This window comes from Bombus vosnesenskii, unplaced genomic scaffold (assembly GCF_011952255.1).
Source record: "Bombus vosnesenskii isolate JDL3184/JDL3185 unplaced genomic scaffold, Bvos_JDL3184-5_v1.1 scf7180000013294, whole genome shotgun sequence".
NCBI classification, from domain to species: Eukaryota; Metazoa; Arthropoda; class Insecta; order Hymenoptera; family Apidae; genus Bombus; species Bombus vosnesenskii.
This window is the reverse complement of record NW_022882945.1, coordinates 1,456,491-1,476,839: the sequence shown is the minus strand read 5'-3', so window position 1 is coordinate 1,476,839 and position 20,349 is coordinate 1,456,491. Positions and strand designations below refer to the sequence as shown.

The 20,349-nt window shown below is 28.1% G+C and overlaps 3 protein-coding genes across 4 annotated transcripts; 1 reads left to right on the top strand and 2 right to left on the bottom strand.

Annotated features, from left to right (window-relative positions):
- Positions 1–2,320: 2,320 nt before the first annotated feature.
- On the bottom strand, positions 2,321–6,711 carry LOC117232959 (trifunctional enzyme subunit alpha, mitochondrial). Of its 2 annotated transcripts, none has more exons than XM_033492774.1 (11): positions 6,571–6,711; positions 5,514–5,623; positions 5,106–5,378; positions 4,772–5,022; positions 4,291–4,674; positions 4,031–4,201; positions 3,708–3,930; positions 3,443–3,652; positions 3,168–3,363; positions 2,889–3,091; positions 2,321–2,814 (listed from the first exon to the last, which is right to left on the bottom strand). In XM_033492774.1, the coding sequence occupies exons 2-11, from the start codon at positions 5,598–5,600 to the stop codon at positions 2,614–2,616; spliced, it is 2,199 nt and encodes a 732-aa protein (XP_033348665.1). In that variant the 5' UTR covers positions 5,601–5,623; positions 6,571–6,711; the 3' UTR covers positions 2,321–2,613. The 2 variants fall into 2 exon arrangements, with proteins under 2 accessions (XP_033348665.1, XP_033348664.1); XM_033492773.1 differs by lacking the exon at positions 6,571–6,711 and adding an exon at positions 5,913–6,104.
- A 68-nt stretch (positions 6,712–6,779) lies between these two features.
- LOC117232972 (metallophosphoesterase 1-like) lies at positions 6,780–18,640 on the top strand. Its single transcript, XM_033492796.1, is given in 12 exon segments — positions 6,780–7,262; positions 7,331–7,476; positions 7,574–7,644; positions 7,722–7,862; positions 7,953–8,120; positions 8,196–8,281; positions 8,340–8,462; positions 8,572–8,712; positions 14,751–15,276; positions 15,381–15,731; positions 15,858–15,903; positions 15,905–18,640. Coding segments are annotated over 12 exon segments (1,938 nt in total). The 5' UTR covers positions 6,780–7,148; the 3' UTR covers positions 15,930–18,640.
- On the bottom strand, positions 9,316–13,320 carry LOC117232961 (transmembrane 9 superfamily member 4). The gene is made up of 10 exons (XM_033492775.1): positions 13,175–13,320; positions 12,513–12,763; positions 12,307–12,453; positions 12,085–12,240; positions 11,733–12,013; positions 11,431–11,649; positions 11,194–11,351; positions 10,859–11,118; positions 10,544–10,727; positions 9,316–10,473 (listed from the first exon to the last, which is right to left on the bottom strand). The coding sequence occupies exons 1-10, from the start codon at positions 13,175–13,177 to the stop codon at positions 10,234–10,236; spliced, it is 1,899 nt and encodes a 632-aa protein (XP_033348666.1). The 5' UTR covers positions 13,178–13,320; the 3' UTR covers positions 9,316–10,233.
- Positions 18,641–20,349: the final 1,709 nt, after the last annotated feature.

Below are 20,349 nucleotides of genomic sequence, written 5' to 3'. Positions count from 1 at the left end.
TTGCACTATATGCCGTAAAGGACATGACTAATAATCATTAATTACTGCACACTATTTCGAGCCCTTAGTTATTTTTAAATTTCGAACATATAAAACTTAATCGTTAGCAACTGTTCACATCGAATTTTAAATAAATGAAGTAATAGAATGTGATATCATTAGTTGTTTAAATATTCGACCATTATTTATAGGTATTATGTGAATTCGTCCATTCAACTTTTAATCTAAAAAATATAAATACATTTCAATTATATTTTGATTAAGAATACCTCTTAAGCACGAAATATAAATTAAATAGAATGTTAGAATATTAGAATATACATACAGCAACGCATTCAGCAAATCATATCAAAGTGAAAAGTTTCCATCACGCATCATACAGAAAGCTAGGTTGTGTTCGGATGCGTGTGTATAGGATATTATCCTCGTTGGTTAAAATTCACTAAGGTTGCATTCAAATTTAAATTAGCCGATACTTTTTCAAATACCAAGATCACATGAAAAAATTGATTTTCTAACAGTACATAAATTTTATAGTTTTTAATGTACAAATAAAACTCACAAATATTTCTGTTTTTCAATAATATAATATACGAATGTGCCTTGTATATGAGTTTACTGTATGAGTATATACACACTTTATTATGTGTATTATACATACTATTTTTATTATACTCATATTATTTTTTATGTATATTATTAATAAAAAATATAATCCACGCAGAGAAAGTAGAAAAGTTCCATTGTAAGCATTATCACATTCATTATACGCGTAAAAAAATCACGTTAGCGTCAAACATAATTCGCAAGGTCATCGATTGAGATAAGATTTTTTATCAATTGTGTGTATTTGTGGAAAAACTGTATTGCCCAAAATACGTGTTTTCTAGCAAATATGAATACACTTTCGAATATTTCTGCGCTTAATGATTTCTGTATTATAAAACTACATTTTTCCAATACTATTGAATAGGCTTTGAACGAAATTACTGCAATATATGTAATAGCTTCAGTTCAGTATTACTTGACCAAATATTTATGCAGATACATATGTATGTGTGGATTAATTTTCTTTCTTTGCATATTGCTAGTAATGGTATATATTTATATTTTATTAGCGCTTTCTTTTATCATTAAAATGTTGTCATTAAAATAATCCTTAACAATGTAAGGGACTAAAGAAATATTCAAGAAAAAAATCGTAACAAATTTTTTAAGCTTTTGTTTATATTCTTGACAAACTAGCGCGAACTAAGTTATACAGGTCAATTTAAAGACATGATCCTCATTAATGGCTTCTCACGAAACGTTGTGGTTTCTTGCATCAGCCAAGGACTTGAGTTCTTTTAATATTGTAAATGTCACAAACAGGTGTGGGACCGGTAGATGACGTAAAATATCCTCTTGATTACCCTTGCTCGTTTTTATTAAAATTTCTTTTTGTTATTAAAAGCATAACACGTGTTCCTATTTTTGTATTTCTTCTTTTGTTAACTTTACTGAAATAGTAATCTAATAATTTGGAGCTGCAGATGATACACAGGCAACTTACTGAACTTTTAAACATATTGAAGCAAATATACCTCATACCTCATAGTAATCTAATAATAATAAAGAATTATTTGTATATCAAAATTTATAGACTTATTATTTTAGTAATTTTATTACAAAAGGAACAATGTTGTTACATAATAAATTGTATTCTTGTATTCTTGAAGTTCCTTTTATCAATCAGGAATATGTATGATATATGTAAATAGCAAAAGATAATTACTTTCATTAAATTTATTTTTTTGGTATAGGGTCTCAAATCTAAATGCATTACTATATTTGTTGTGCTTTCGTGAAATTATAATCATATAAAATATTTATATATAGATTTTTATTTTATTTCTAGTATATTAAAAATTTGTTTAGTTTGCTGAGGTTAAATCTATCTTAAACGTTTATATCATGAATGGAGATTCAATTTTTTTTACTCATAAATAAGAATGTATCTGAAAGTGCAATATCTTTCAAACATTGCATCAAGAACAAGAATTCCGCTTCTACACCTTTTATAATTGGAAGGAAATAAAAAATGGTAATTAGGCGATAAATTTATTCGTAAGTTCACATTTATCAGTCATTCATTATTAAACTGTTTAACATATAATGCACACTCACAACCTTTACTGGCGCTACCTTCGTAGAAGAAAATGAGTAGAAAATTTTTATATTCAAAACTTGTTATTAAAATTTCTTTTAATAAATTATATTGCACAATTTTATAAACAGTAAAAAGAGTATATTTTGTTTCAAAATAGAGCGCATATGTACATTTTGTTCGTATTACATACTGGAAAAATAAACATTATTGTTACATATTATGAAAATACTCCTGTTATAAAGTATAAAAATTTTATACTAGATACATAACTAGTTTGGATTGATGGTTTAAGGAAGTTCAAAATTAATCACTAGAACCATCTCAACATATATATTTATCAAAAAATATAGTACTCCTAAATACTATAGTAGTTTTTAGGCAAATATAAAATTTTTTAAATTTCAAGTATAGTTTTAAAGCTTTAGCATTATATAAACACTTTTCTCACAAATCTATTAAATTTCTCATTTATAAAACTTTTTGCTTCGATCAGATGCCATATCACGTAGCATTTGGCATGGCTTAAATGCGTCACCATAGTGGCTTTGAAATTCTTCCATTTTATGTACTAATTTATCAGCACTGTAAAAATCTATCCAACGGAAAGGCCCACCAGTAAATGGAGGGAACCCTAATCCAAAAACAGCACCTATATCACCCTCCAACTGTAAAAATATTTATGTTTAATAAACACAATATAATTTAATGGTTTACTAATGCGTTCGAAATTTTGTATTACCGGATTAGCCAAAATATTTTCTTCTAAACAAAGTACTGCTTCGTTAACAAATCGAGACACCATTCTTAACTGACGATCTTCGACAGATGTACTTCCTTTTGGTTCAAGTTTGTATTTCTTCAAAATGTCTAATGCCGCAAGGTTTATATTTCTGTTCTTAACATTAGATTCATATATATATATTCCCTTGCCGGACTTCCTCCCTAAAAATGACATATATTTCCCTAAATACATCTATAAAAAGAATAAAGTATATAAAACAAATAAAAAACTGAATACCTAGAAAACCAGCTTGAACCATGTCACTGAGTATATTTACATCTCCACCTCTAAAACGTTCACCTAGTGCCTTTACAAGGTGCGCACTTATATGAGCGCCAACATCGATGCCAACTTCATCTGATAAAGTAGCTGCTCCAACAGGAAAGCCGAACTTTTTACACATACTATCTAGATCTATAGGATCCACACCTTCCTGTTTTTATATTGAGCATTACATTTTTCAGTTTTCTTATACTATACAGTATAAAGTATGAAAAAAATAAAAGTATTACCTGCATTAATCTAATAGCTTCAGATAACATAGCAGACAGAATTCTTGTTGTATAAAATCCAGGACCATCCCCAACAGTAATAACTGTTTTTCCTTGTTTTAAACCTACATCAACTGCAGTTTTAATAGTTTCAGCGGACGTACCTTTATGTGTTATTATTTCTAACAATTGCATTTTATCTACTGGAGAAAAGTAATGCATTCCAATCACCTATAAATACATTTCTCTGTTACATCAGATTAGAGAAATAATATATAATACATACCTTATCTGGACGGCTACTACCAGCAGCTATTTCAGTAATAGGAATTGCTGATGTATTTGTTGCGAGTACACAATAATCTGGAGTATTTGCCTCAATTTCTTTTATAACTTTATGTTTAATTGCAATATCTTCAAATACAGCTTCAATTACAATATCTGCATTTTTAAATGAATTATAGGCTAATGTGGAATCAAGTTGAGAAAGATATTTATCTTTTTGAACGCTAAAAATTAATTTTTAAAATTAGAACAGAATTCGGAAATCAGCGGCTCTTTAAACGCGTACGAGTATGTTACATTTTTAATGAAAAGCTAAAAACTAACTTGGAATATTTCTTTCGTTTCACTGCAGTATCCAATCCCTTTTGTACTTGATTAAAACCACGGTATAAACCCGCCTCATTTGTATCTTTCATAATTACATCAAAACCTTTATCTATGCTTACTTGAACAATACCTGCTCCCATAAGACCAGCACCAACAACAGCAATTTTTCTGAAATACATATATGAGATTAGTGTTCTATAAAAGAATTAGTTATTTTTATATAAATATCAATGTAATGCATATCAAAATATCCATACTTAACAGCATTTTTGGGTGCCCCAAAACGATTTTTTTTACATGCTGTTTGTCCAAAGAATAAACTTGTAAGACCCCTGCATTGAGATGTAACTGCTAGTTCACCAAAGGCTTTAGCCTCTGCTTCATAACCAGCTTTTGGTCCCTTATCCATACCAGTACGTATTACATCTAAGATTTTAAGAGGTGCAGGATACAATCCCCCAGTCTTTTTCATTACTTCATTTTTTGCTCTGGTAAATACTTGATTTTTTACAAACTCATAGGATAAAGCAAAATTCATAACTTTATCCATCAATGTTTTAGGGCTTCGATCGATTTTTAATGTTCCATTTGCAAGATCTTTTGCAGCTCTAATAGCAGTCTCTTCTAAATATCTCATAGTACTGCAAATATATCAGTGAGATACAATTTTTCTTTATATAATGGAGATACAAATTTTATTTATTTCATACAAATGCATATGAAATTAACAACTCTTACTTTTCTTCTGGTGTTCCAATACCAGGACCAAGACGGTTTACTAAAATATCTACAAGTCCAACTTGCTTAGCTTTAATTGCTTTAAGATTTTTGCCAGTAAGAGTCATATCTAAAGCATTAGGAAGTGAAGTTAATTGAGGTAATCTTTGTGTACCACCTGCACCAGGCAAAAGACCTAACATTACTTCTGGTAAACCTAAACTAGTTTTTTGATCATTTACAGCAAGTCGATAATGACATGCCATGGCTACCTATGTAAATTAAATAAAAGTGTCTATGATTAAAACCATAGATACTGTAATATAGTAGTATATAAAAATATTAAATCATATACCTCAAGACCTCCTCCTAAACAACTGCCTTGGATTGCAGCTACAACTGGCTTTTGGCTTTTCTCTATTGTCTCTAAAACTTTCTGACCATCAGAAGATATTTTATAGCCATCTTCTGAAGTCTTAAAACGTTGTATCATAGTAATATCAGCACCAGCAATAAAACATCCTGGTTTTCCACTTATAAGAACTACTGAATTTACAGCAGAATTATGTTGTACAGTTTTTAAAACATCCACAATTTCGTCCATTATTTCTCGATTTAAGGTGTTCACCTATATTATATGAAATGCTTATTATTTTTATTGATCTTCCCTACTACTATTTTCAAACTATTAATCAGACAATATATCAATATATTAATGACAAATAATATAATTATATGTTAGATGTATGTATTTATTATATACCTTGACTCCTGGAGAATCTAAAGTAAGAACTGCTACATTATCTACAACTTTGTATCTCAAATGTTTTGTATTTACTTGGGTACTCATTGCTCTTATTGATTTGTATAACGCTAAAAATAAAATTTATGATCAAATATAAATTCTAAGGCTTCTATTTCTATCAGTCACTTCTAAGTCAATATTTGCCATTTTATAAATATTCATTTTGAAGTTTTATCTATTTTTCAATCTTTAACTTAATCATAAATAAATGTTTCCTTTGTATTTATTATGAATTTGAATATTTCATGTATTTTGAACCTTATGTGACATGTAGATTACGATAAGTTTACTTGGGAGCAAAGGTTCATAAATACGATTATATAAAAATATAACTCTTGTTTTCTTATTTATAATTACCTGTTCGTACTACAACATTTTTGTTAATATGCGAAAAACTCGCAATAGCACCTAATAATCTATATTGTGACATGTTTTTACAAAATTACATGCACACGCCCCAAAAGATAGTTTTAAGTCAGCACATGGAATCACTGTGCGAAAGTAGAAACGCCGGTAACTACGCATGCGTGTAAATGTGGATATTAATCTAACCTACTGTATTTACTATACTCTTCAAGGACTTTGACCTCAACTTACTGTATCCTGATATATATAAAAATAATTAATAAGACAAAAAAATGATTAAAATTGTTTTTAAACATGAAAAATATAATTTAATATTACAATTGATATTTTCAGAATACAAAATGTATGATGTCTATTCTTTTATGTGTCATATGTATCACATAATATAGTATCATAAGTGTATGCTTTCGCAATGTACTTATTACAGAAAAATAACATTTGCTATTAATATTTAACATTAAATATTAAAATTTGAATTTTGAATGTTCTTGTGTAAATATTTTATATATCATTAAAACTTGTACATGTTACTTGATACTAATAAGAAAATTGATTATTAAAACAATGTATCTATATATGTATACATTTATTATTTGTATCATTTAATATCAGTGAATATTGTTCCTATGAACTTAATTCCTATACTTGCCTGTATTTCAATATTTATTAATTAGCAAGTACATAGTTTTATCATATCATGCTGTTCAACAGTTGGCTATTTTATTGCACCACTACAATCAAGATCTTGTTTGTAGCGCCGCAGACAATTACATCCTCGAAGTATTATTACAAATAAATACTATCACAGTTATGAACTGCGATATACACATGTTTTTCCACTTTAGTTGATTTGATTTGAATTAGTTGATTACCTGTAGAAAATAAAGTATTGCTATGATAGTCACACGTAGTTTTAATTCCAAACATGATTAGTATTGTAATTTTATCTATCTATTAAATTGATAATTTTGTAAGTCACGTAAAAATGGTAAGGGGATTTGTGAATTCGCATATTGTGTGGCATAAAAAGACATTACTTCTTAAGAACATTTCAACATTTGAAACAGAATATATTTGTTATGCTAAATATATGATGTAAACAGTGAAAAGAATGTTCAATGTTCACTTGAAATGAAAAAACTATTTGATGTATAATATTTATCTATTCACAACTGCATTTACAGCGATTTGTAAATCATATCTTTAAAGTATTTCCAATTCTGCAAAATGCTAGATACCAGAACATTTTCATATAAGAAATATTTAACTGAAGCTGTCATAGCTTTAGCATGTGTGTTTATTTTTTGTGAATATTTACTATATTACCTTGTGCTTATTCAGGTGAGTTATATAAATAACAAAATGATTGTAAAGATTAAAAATTTCATATGTTGTATTTAACACAACAGTGTGCATGGCCAGTTTTGGAACCACATAAAACTGATACAACAATTACTGAATCCACATCAGAAGAAACTCCGGTACATGCAATGTTTATAGCAGATACTCATTTATTAGGCTCAAAAAATGGACATTGGTTTGATAAATTAAAAAGGTTTGACTTTATTATATGATAATAAACAAGTAGTAAATTCTTTATACATTTTTGAAAGTAATTTCTCCCTATTGAAATCAATATTTTCTTTATGTAGAGAATGGCAAATGTATAGAGCATTCCAAACTATGGTTACTCTTCATAAACCAGACATAATTTTTATATTAGGTATGCAATAAAATTATATTAATGATATAATATATTGAAGATAAATTGAAATAATAAATATATTATAATTACGACAGGTGATTTATTTGATGAAGGACAGTGGAGTAGTTCAGCAGAATTTGACCAATATATACAAAGATTTCATTCATTGTTTTCAGTACCTAAACACACTCATCTTTATGTTGTTGCTGGAAATCATGATATTGGATTTCATTATGGTATTGTAAAATATTTTTTTTTATAACTATGAATAGTTTTTATAACTATAAAATGAATATGATATTTTTGGCAAAAAAATATTTCTTTAGCTATTACACCATACTTAAATCAACGATTCGTAAATGGTTTGAAGTCACCAAGTGTGAAAAGAGTTAGTATTAGAGGGAATCACTTTGTCCTAATTAATAGTATGGCATTGGAAGGAGATGGGTGCTTTTTGTGTCGTCCTACAGAAATTGCATTAAATAAAATTTCCAGTAAGATTACTTTTTGTTAGAGAAGCGAATAATTATGAGAATTAAAACTTATGTATAAATAAAAATATTTTTCAGCACATTTAAAATGTGCTAAAGATATGGGAAGTAGTTGTAACAAAGATAATGCAATTTCGAGATACAGCAGACCAATTATTTTACAGGTCAGTAAATGTTTCTTAAAATAAAAACGATAATGTAATATTTAAATTATAATTATAGCATTATCCAATGTATCGTGAGTCTGATGAAATTTGCAATGAACCTGATCAAGCACCAGATGAAATAAAAGATATAAAATTTAGGGAACGATGGGAATGTTTATCAAAGGAAGCATCTGAGCAAGTACATGAAATATTTTGCAAGGATTATTACAATAAAATTGAATTTATAGATTTTTAGTTTTATAGAATTTGTAGAATTTATAGATAGATTATAGAAAATCAACTTACAGCTTTTAGATATATTGAATCCAAGACTGATCATTAACGGTCATACTCATCATGGTTGTAGAAGAATACATAGAAAAGATATATTAGAATTTACAATACCATCTTTCAGTTGGCGTAATAAGGATAATCCTTCACTTTTACTAGTAAGTTCTACACATTTGAAAAAACTATTTAATATAACTTCATAATTTTATTACCATATACATACTTATAGTACTATTCATATTTCAGGGTGTATTTACCCCCAATAATTATTCTGTATCAAAATGTTACATGCCTGTGGAATCTACAGAGATCAAAATTTATGTTATCAGTGTAGTGTGTATATTTATATATTTTATCATAAAATGTAGATTGAAACAAAATCGATATTATCTTTTAAAGTTTCATTAAAGACATGTTTCTATTTATTAGTATTAATTTAAAAAAGTGCAGTAAGTAGATTATAAATAATAATTATAAACAAACTAAAACATAAAAATATAAGGCTCAAATTATTCATATTTTTATGCGTATCTTCATATATATAAAATAAAAATATTAGTTACATATTATTTACACTATTCAAAGTATAAAATATTTATATTATTTATTCTCATTATTATATTAATCAGATCAATAGCACATCTCAACTGCATTAAATTATTGAATACTATTTCGCTTTACATACTCCAATCTTCTTTTCATTATTTTATCAAACTACTCTATTGGAAAGGAAAATGTGTATAAATACATATAACACACTATAAGAATATTAAAAATCACAAATATAATCATTGCAACATGTACAAAACTTATATCTGTCTTATATATTTAATCAGCCAATATCAAAGATCTCATATATTACTGATTTACTAAACATACTTAATACTTGAATAATTAAAAATATAGATCTTTATAATTAGTCCAAAAGTGAATTGTTACGCATAATTAATAAACATTTTATATGACATGACATTACGGAGAAATATACACCCCAGGTTATCCAAATGTAAGTGACATAATTTTACATCCTTAATGTTACATTATATGCATTCGATGCATACATGTCTAGTAACAAATGTCTACAGATATAACTTGTAAACTTGTTATTTTATTGCAATAAAAAATATAATAATTGTGAACTAATATTATTTTTGTATTTAACATTGACTATAATTAATATTACATTTATTAATATTTTTATATATTTTTTAATTTTATGTTAAAAGGAAGTAATATTAATATAGTCTATGCATTTTCTTTATACGAATATGTGTATTCTTCGCTGAATGTGAGCAGTACTCTGTTTTATAAATTATAAGTACTCTAATAATAACAAAATATTTATTTAAGATATGTAATAAACAATAAAAAGAGAAAATCATGTATTAATAATGCAATGAACTAAGTTATACATCACGTCCTTTAATCAGAACCTTTTTCTGTTCATTTGTAAGTTTTACATATTTTTCGTTATAAACAAAATAATTTTATAATATTTAAGAATATTATTTGGTAAATGTACTACTCATCTTTTTAATCAAATTAGATTAATCTAACGAAAATGAAACTATTGTACTATTTTGGTTTCATACATTTAATTTAAAGTAATTAAATATTTTTTGTAACATTGGAAATGTGTTACCTTCTTTAATCATTGATTTCATCAATGATTAATTTGACTAGTCTATTTTTACAGCAGCATATATTTTACGAATAAATGCATAAGCAGCAAAGAAACCTATTGTACCTGTTAATAACCAAAACGTTAATACCATTAATGCAGTGTAACCAAAATATAAAAGTGTTGGAATTAGTTCTGTTATTTCTAATTTTGTCATAAAATAAAAAATTGAGTAGGCTAGGACATATACAGCTGATCCTCCACTAACAATAAAGCTTCTCCACCACCATCGGTAATCCTAATAATGAATAAAATAACATAAGTATATATGCTATAAACACAATGGAAAATAATTGTTTATTACTCACTTCTCCGCATAACTGGAAATAGACCATAACTATGGATATTTGAGAACAAGAAATGACAAGTATACAGAAAACGAGGAAGAGGAATCCGAAAAGATAATAAAATTGATTTTCCCATAACGCTGTTAGGATGAAAAATAATTCTATAAAAACAGCGCCAAACGGAAGAATTCCAGCCATTAGCGTACTGTAATAATTATAATAAACATTTTGTTTATTATGAAATTAATATAATATTATCATTATAATGAAATTGATATACATATATATGTATATACATATTTCTTAACATATTAATAGATAATTCTTTAAACTTACCACAGTATTGGGTTCATGTACCATAACTGATCAGGAACTTGTCTGGGAATTTGATTTGTTCTAACAGGATGTGTGAAAGGTTGTTTTCGATATCCAAAGAAATATCCAAGGTATACAAGAGGAAGTGATATACAGAACCATAAACATAATAATGCTAACATTGTTGTAAATGGTACTGCACCAGAACTATGCTTTCCCCATATAAAGAAATTTAAAAAGAAACAAGTAGTAAACACTATTCCAGGATACAGTGTTGCCGTCTATAATAAATTATATAGTAATATAGTAAATTTTATATTATTTTTATATCTTATATTAACCCATTTTGTCCTTACTAGTAATGCTGTCCTTCTCCATTTTCGACCACGCATTGTTTTATAAAGGCGCGCAGAAAAATATCCAGCAATTACACCAGAAGACACATAAAGAAATATTGCACAGGTTCCAAGTGCACCTCTACTGGCAGGAGAAAGCATTCCCAACATAGCAAAAACTAAAGGTATATAAGAGAAGTAGTATAAAAATATTTAGTAATGTATGGTATTCTTTCATACAACAATATAGAACCTTACATATTGTGATTAAAGCCATAAAAAATATTTGAATTCCACTGCCTATCACAGCGGCAAATAATCGAGGATTTGGTGGTGGTCGAAATACATCTCCATGAACAAGTTTCCATCCAGTTTCTTCAATTGCTTCATCTAAACCTGCTAAACTGTCACTTTCACCAGCATTATAACGTGCGATATCTCTCCTTAGTGTTCGAACCATGATCATAGTTAAGATCCCTATATAATTTTATTCAAAACTTTGTATATAAACTTCAAAGCGATCAAAGGACTTAAAAGTATAGGGTATGATGTATATTTACCAGAAAGGAAAATGACTACAATCAGTGAATTGATGATTGAAAACCAATGAATTTCAACATCGCTCATTCCCAAATATATATCCCATCTACTTGCCCAACTCACATCAGATTGTCTCCACTCCACAGAATATAAGAACAGAAGCTTGGTTCCTTTGGGATTAACAAATTGAGGATTTGCCTGAGGATTTGTGGGCACTATACAAGTATTTCTATCAAACTTTAGTTGGCTTACATCAACTGAACGAGCTTCTACTTCAAATCCAACTACTCTAAATTCATTTCTATGAAAAGTAAAAAAATAATTATAGTTTGAAACATCATTTACATATCAAGTGATGCTTTTTATACTAACTCTCCATATCTATGGTTACTTAATTTTAGTTTAAGATAATTATTAATGTAATATTGGTCATTCATGATACCACCCAAACGATATCCATGATATACAATTACGTTATTTGTATCTTTATGAACCTTTTTTGTTGCTGCTGGTAAATTATCAATTAACCTAAGAACAGATAAAAGTGACTGTAACTATATATTGATATAAATTATAATGCAAATATATGCTTACAAATGCACAGTATAATCATGTTGAATGCGTTCTATAACACGTTGCGACTCTTCTTCATTCCATGTCATAAGATTAGATGGTCCATGACATAATAATTTACAGCTTACATCGTCTGCCATTGATACCTCATATGGTGTATTTACAATTCTATATAAGAATGAATCAAATTACTTTTTCAGAATATAGTGATAAATAGGAAATCTTACCTGTCACCACGTAATACTTCTCCTAAATTCTCTGATTTGTAAATAAAAGTTCCATTTTTTGGTATACAAAATGGAACAGAATAATATTCATATGGTAATTGTGTATGAGTACTGGTCATTTTCACTGCTTTAACATCAATGTTTTGATGTTTTTTAAATTCCACAGGGGCAACACCAGGCACATAGAAGCCATTTGTTTCAATTAATAATGATATTATTACAAATATTGCATTCCCTTGTTTTAATCTTCCCTGTTAACAGAAACATAATATATGTGGTACATGTTTTACTATATCTTAATTAAATAATTGATATTTTTAAAAACGACTATATGTCCAATAGGATAAACTGAAACATGATTTATTTATAAATACAAATGTGGATATGCTCACATTATTTTCTACCAGAGATACGTCTTACCAATTTCAACCATTTATGAAACTTAATGACACTAATCCTTAAAACATTTTTTGACTAATTGTGATAAAGCGTAATTAAGTTTCTGACAGGACTAATGGCATTGTACTTTACGAATACTATGAAGACAGAAAATACTATACTGAAAAAGAACCGCCACATCAATTCAATAAATACTTTTATTTTGTGGTATTCAATCTTAATAACATTTAAACACACGAAAATAATAAACGAAAAATACTTACCATTCTTTAATATTGTTTTCGTTAAAGGCGCGCCACGCCGTACCTCTTACGTTATTCTTAATCGCTACTCGTAGAGTTTCTACTGCGTTCACGTCAAAAATGAAATTTACTTCAACATGAAGTTTGTTTCGAAACATTTGTTGGTAAAGTAATACAAGAATGATTCTTTATAAAATTCCCTAGCAGGTTTATTTCCAGTTACACGTACACGCACGGTCATATACATATGTTATTTTTTATACTACGACATTTACCAATACATAGTAAATAGTAACAGTAACATTTACCAATAGAATTGTTAAACCGAGAGGAACTTAATAATTTTCATAAGCGGCTACTTATATTTGATAAAATTTAGAAAAAATACAATAGATGAATAAAAACAAAATGATTTTCCTGTGCGACAATTTTATTTTCCTCTATCTAGCTCTTACTGCTCGTATTGAAAACGATAATATTTATTTTAAATATTCTTTTATTTAAATCATTTTATCTTATGCTATTCTAATTTATGACTAATTTAGTTGTGAGAAATAATATACCTAATGTTCAGTACGATATCTAGCTTGTTAATTATTATATAGAGAGTGTTAATTAGTGTGTTTATTCTTAAAATTCCCGCAATTTTTTATCCTTGCAAATGAAAAGGAAGTGAATCTTTTATAAATGTAAAATATTACTTAATAAACAATTTAATCTATTTCGTTTCTATATCATAAATTCTTAATATATAAAAATGATTATTTATAAGTTGATAAAAGTTTAATTTTGATAGAAAATGGAAACATTTTTACTACATAATAGAAGGTGTTTTGATCAAGCTTTTCCGAGCGAAAAAATATACCCCCGAAAAGGAAAATATCGTCCCACGTGGGGACTCGTTTAATTACAAGTTACGTTATTTAGATATGCATCTGTTCGGTTAATTTTTATTTCAGAACAATGGTACAGGTGAGTAGAAACTTTTAAGTATATTACATTGATAAATTTCCATGCAGTTTGTCTAAATCAATGCATTTTTCTATCAGGTCTATTGGAAATTTTTGATTGTTTTTTTTTCCGTTGTCATCCATTAGTAAATAGGAAAGATGGCAGCAGATTATTGCGCTTTTTTCCCGTGCATTCACGGGTCCGACATTTTTCTTAAAATTAAGCCTTTCTACAAATTTCGGGTGAAACTTATATAAAAACATTGGATACACTTCAGTTTTACGAACAGAATTTAGCGCGTATTTCATTTCTTAAATAAAATGTGATTAATATTGAAATAAATAGAATACATAACGATTTTTGTATATTGAACTTGTGTCAAATACGGTGAAAGACTATATAGAAATTTTAAGTGATGTCCTTAAAGAATATTTGAATTCATGTGAAATAAAAATTTAACATTTTATGAATGAATATCCCATTGTGAATTGTTTATTTATAAACATTTTTTCTTTTTTAAACAAAATATGACAATAATGAGGGTACATAATTTTTTTTTAATGTGTATATGTGTATATCTATATAATGTGATAATGTGTATATCTAAATTGTATGTTATTTTAATAATGAAATATTTTGTTTGCAGGCAATTGATGAAATGGAACAAAGAGATCTCCCACAGGCTTTTCGCTTGCTTGGGGAGATGAATGCTAATGTTCTACAAGTTAATCAACTTGTAGACAATATGTTAGTCCGTGTCAAAAATGGGGAAATTTCTACGGACAAGGGTCTTAGTTTCCTAGAAATGAAATATCATATGTTACTTTCTTATCTGATTAATTTGACTTACGTAGTTTTGAGAAAATGTTCAGGAGAACGTATAGAAGGAGATCCATCAATCGATCGCTTAATTGAAATAAGAACTGTCCTAGAAAAAATCCGACCAATAGATCACAAACTAAAATATCAAATAGATAAACTTGTTAAGACTGCAGTAACTGGTACTATTAACAGTGATGATCCAACTAATTTTAAAGCAAATCCAGATGCATTTGATAGTAATGATGAAGAATCTGATAGTGATCAAGATGGTAAAGTAGATGGTTTTAAACCAACACAGGCAAGAAAATCTAATATTTATGTGCCACCAAAACTTGCTGCGGTACATTATGGTCAGTATTTATAAATGTATATTTGCACAGTGTAACAGCTGTAATATAATATTTTAAGGTAGAAAATTATAATACATTAAATATTTCGTATTTTTCATTTGCAGATGGAGATGAGACAGTTGCTGAAAAAATTCGCAAGTCAGGAGAAAGAGCTCGTAGGCGTGCAGTATCAGGTGCTGTTTTAAGAGAGTTAAAAGAAGAATATTTAGATGCGCCTATTGAAGATAAACACGGTTTAGGGGAAAAACAAGCTAGTCTAGGTCGAGAAAATAAACGGAAGGTAGAATATGAAGAAAATTATATGACACGCTTACCTGTTACTAAACAAGAAAAACACAGACGTCGCCAAATAACAACTCTTGGTACACTTGGAGAAGAAATTACAACTTTCGGGGAATCATCTTCTGTATCTGCTAAAAAGAGAAAAGCTCAGAAAAAGAGCAAAGCTAAAAAGAGTAAATATTTAAATTTAGTTATTTAAATTTAAAATTAAAATAAAAATTTAAATTTAGTAAATATGCTTATGTCGTACTGAAGTATTTTATTTACAATAAAATTTGTATTTTCTTATAGGTTTCAAGAAAAAACGGCATCATTAAATCGAGTTTATAAAAATTTGAAAAAGCTGAATTTCGTACAGCATTAATAATTAAGGTAAAATGCAAATTTACTTAAATTCTTCTTGACAAACGCAGATGCCATTAATACTCGTTAATAAGTTAAGCTAAATAACTCATAAACAACTAGTAATAAAAACAACAATCGTCAACGGTGAAATAAAATAGCACGATGGTAATTTATTACTACATAAGACATACTAATGGTCGTGTAATTGATAATTATAGTTAATAATGATTTTAATCTTTAATTGTTGTCTAAAATCAATTTTTATCTGTGGAGTTGAAATGTTCCATAAGTCACAAGAAACGATATTCTGACGATATTAAGTACATGAAGAATAATGTCAAGGTACATACGAGCTTAACTTATAAAAGAAAATTACGTATAATCGTGACACAATTAATCAAATAATGGATTTCGGCTCCAAGATCTAAAATTGCAAGTTAAACGTACAAGTTGAAAGCAGAAAAATTTTCTGCTTTATTTTGAGATATTCTCCAGCTATAGATGAGGAAACCAGTAACATAGCAGGAGGGATGATATTGAATTAATTGTTACAGAAGCGTAAAAATCACAAGACATTCAATGCAAAAATTAGAAAATTCAAGTTTAATAAGGGAAATGACTTTAGAAATTGCAAATATTCTGCAACTTCTAAATATTGTTCATCGTGCGATATCGCGTGTCTTAGGATTTTCTCGCTATTTTAGAGTAGTGTAGTAAATAGTTTTACTATTATATGTATGTTTCGTTTGTGTTTTCCCCTGGTAAACTGTTGAGGCTATTATATCTTGATGTGAGTCATATTTTATGTTAAGTTTAATTTTTTACAATGTGTTTATGCATTGTATTTATTGTTTTAACTTTAGATTGATTTGGTTAAGTTGTTAAACTTATATTAAAAGTAATATAAGGATAACACGAATGTGTCAAAATTCAAAATTAATATTGTCAATTTCTCGATTTCTACTTAAGTTTACTGTATTTAGTTTCTTAGAGAGGGGGTATGTGTGATATTGAAAGAAAAACTAATATACGAAGACTAGAGCGAAAATCACTTCTGCAATAGAATAAAGAGTTTGTACAATCAAATTGTAAAGAGCATCCATATCTTGTGCTTAAATAGGTTCCATTTTTTAAATATTAGGTATAACTTTGGGTATCTTTTTAAACCCAAATGTTTCCTTTTAAGATAAAGGGAGAATGATGGTAAATACATTTAATGCAGATCATAACATGGATATTTGTATCCAGTAGTCGTTCCTGCAGAAGTGATCCGCATTACCTTCAAAAGTACTAATTCGCTATATGCTAACCAAGGGCTCAACCATCCATAGATGTTATATTTTTTACAAAAGTGTTCATAGATTGAGCCAACTTGGTAATGCATGATGTTACATATGCCCTCTCTTTTTCAATCTGTGAAGACGATTAAAATGTGATAAATTATTCATCAAATAATAGTTAAAGAAACTAACAGAATAGCACAATTGCTGGGCATTATTTACAAGTGCTAGCAAGCCTAATGTCAGCAGCCTTGTCGTATTTGGTAATGAAGTTGGAATACTGAATAGCGGGAAGATTTTGATTAATGATGTCAAGGTATACTTACAAAATCTCATGCCTGTTTAATGTATGGCATGCACAAAATAATTAATGAAAAATTACAATCGGTTTCAAAATTTGCCCGACATTTAGTTTTCTCATACTTTATACATAGATGATAATTTTTGAAGCACACTTACAACTGAAATAACTGTAAGTCCAAAATACTAAATACTATACTCGTGTGTGTGCGTGTGTGTGTGTGTATATTTATATATATACATATATACATAGTGTATATTCTTCATTTCTACATTCTGAACTGTTTATAAATGCTCATTGAAAAATATCATACTGTTTGCAATAAGTAGAGAAGAAATTTCAGTTGAAAGATTTATGATTACATCTGTTTGTTAAAGATAAATTTTCCTAATATGTTTTACATATTTTGGACTTATAGTAAAAGTGTATGGGTGTGAAAAATATTCATATGAGACACATATCCACACACAACATATAGCAGCAAAGTAATAGGGTTACATTGAATACACTACCTCAAATCAATAGAAATATGGATTTACAATAATAGAACTGCGTCAGTTGCGTTTACATTGTTGTGTTATTGTTCATTTACACATTTACTGATACAATAATTTTGTTGTGAAATATAATGGAACATATTATGCCTTATGAAGAGAAGTATTTAGAGTTTGTTATCTTTGACCTGCATAGCAGGTATGAATTTTTTAGCAATGTACAAAGGAAGCACAAAATATGTAAACGTTACTGCGGGCAGGGAGTTTAAAGTAGTCCTTCAAATCCAACAACGCTGCCGAATAACAAACTAAAAAAAGGAGAAACAAAATATCTTTGCAGCAAAAACGAGTATAAAATGATTTATTGACTAATTCATAGTCTGAAGAATGTAATGTTTCATTTATTGATGAATTTTCTATAATTTATGTAATAAGACAATTCAGTGTATGTGAGAGAGCGAAAGTGAGCGCGTGCGAAAGAGAGAGAGAGATTTACCTGTATATTACAAATGGTTATTATGAATGAATTATTATTATAAATTAATATTATTATAATTATTATGATTATTCTGATTATTATTATATTATCATCATCATCATCATCATCATCATCATCATGTAGAATGCTTCTTACTGACTGAATAAAATGTTTTCAATGTCAATAATTTATTTACAAAAGGTAAGCTTACCAAAAGAAAACATCGTAAGGCGATTTTCAACCCTTTACTTCGACCAAAATGGTAATAGTTACAGAATGAATTTGAATTATCCGTTTTTATCTTATTTTCCCTATTTAACAACATACAAAAATTCTACATCATTATAAACGCGATCATGTATGTTGAAAACTTTTAGATTTTTTCGATGCGAACCTTAAGTGAAAAAAATTAAAAATGCTGAAAAATGTAGATTTCGTATAGAAGTTTTAGAACGATCACTTTCTTATCTTTATAATAGCGACATGCCAGTATGACTATTATTCTTAACCCTTCCTAGATCTTTTGGAAAGGTGTGTCGTAGTTAAAAAAATCAAAAACCAATTTCCTTGAAGATTTTCAGGTAGAAATGTGATTAATATTTTCAAATTTTGCATTCTTTTTACGCAGTGAGTATATTGTATGATTTTTAATATTTGTGTGTTCGAAAAAGTAATATACAAATAAAAGAAATTAAATTGATTTAATCAATTGAAAATGTATATGTCCCTTATCTTGTACCATACGAGTATCAGTTCCTCATTCAACGTTGAGGATAGCGGAGCGATTAAGGTATCTTATATATTCCTTTGTGGTACCGCTGTGAATTCGTGCGCGTCACAGCGATCCACTTTTTTGTTATTACATCGATTTTCTTTCTATTATTTGCTACACGACAATAAACGGAGTTCGTTAAAAAGTGTTCTAAAAGTATTTTAGGAATATTTTATCATAAAATGTCCATGCAAATAATTTTTGAACACATTTTACTCCGTCGATCCTTCAACCACGTATTGTTTTACTGTTACGGATATTCTTTAACATTTTATATATTATGTAAATGTATAAAATCAGTATTAGATCTTCTGTTTTTGAGTAAATGGATAGGGACGGTATTCATTTTTTTTGAAAATTATTATTTTCATATTTATGATCTCCTCTTTTATGTAGGGATTCTGAAGACAATACATTGGGAAAAACTATCATTCTTTTTCAAATTGAAAAGTAATTGCTTTATTAAAGAATCAGGGATTCATCCGTAAAAATGGCTTATTGTTATATGTAGCAACCCTCCATCTAGTGTTTTCGATCTTATGTTCAATTATAATTGTCATGTGAAAATATTTGGGAAAATTAAGGGATTTGCTAAATGTAAACCTTTTAGCTTAATTTTTATTCCATTCTTTCCCCTGGAAAATTCCTGTCATTATCTGAAAAATTCTTAATTGTCAATGATATTTTAAGCATCAATGCTAACTCCTACGTGGTCCATTCTTATACCTACTCAAAGTGTTGTTTCGTGATTGAAGCGTATCTTTCCACTTAGGTAAGTATAACATGTTCATCAAATAATTTTAATTTCACATAACAGTATATGTAATTTTTCTGTAATTCAAAATTTTCGTATCGTTCTTTGTTTACTTCAATATTTTAATATTCAATGGTACAAGTAAGCGTATTGATAGCCTTTTCAATAAAAAAACAATATTTTACCAGTGTCCCCTGCATTTCATTATCTTTAAATTACAACACAAGTTAAATCACATTATTTAGTTCAACTTAAGACTTTATTACTTTATTACTTTATTGTCCTGCTCCGATGTAATGTGTCTCTTCAGGTAAAAAATCAGTGATTACCTACTAAGTATGTATGGTTCACGAAAGATCGTCGGCTT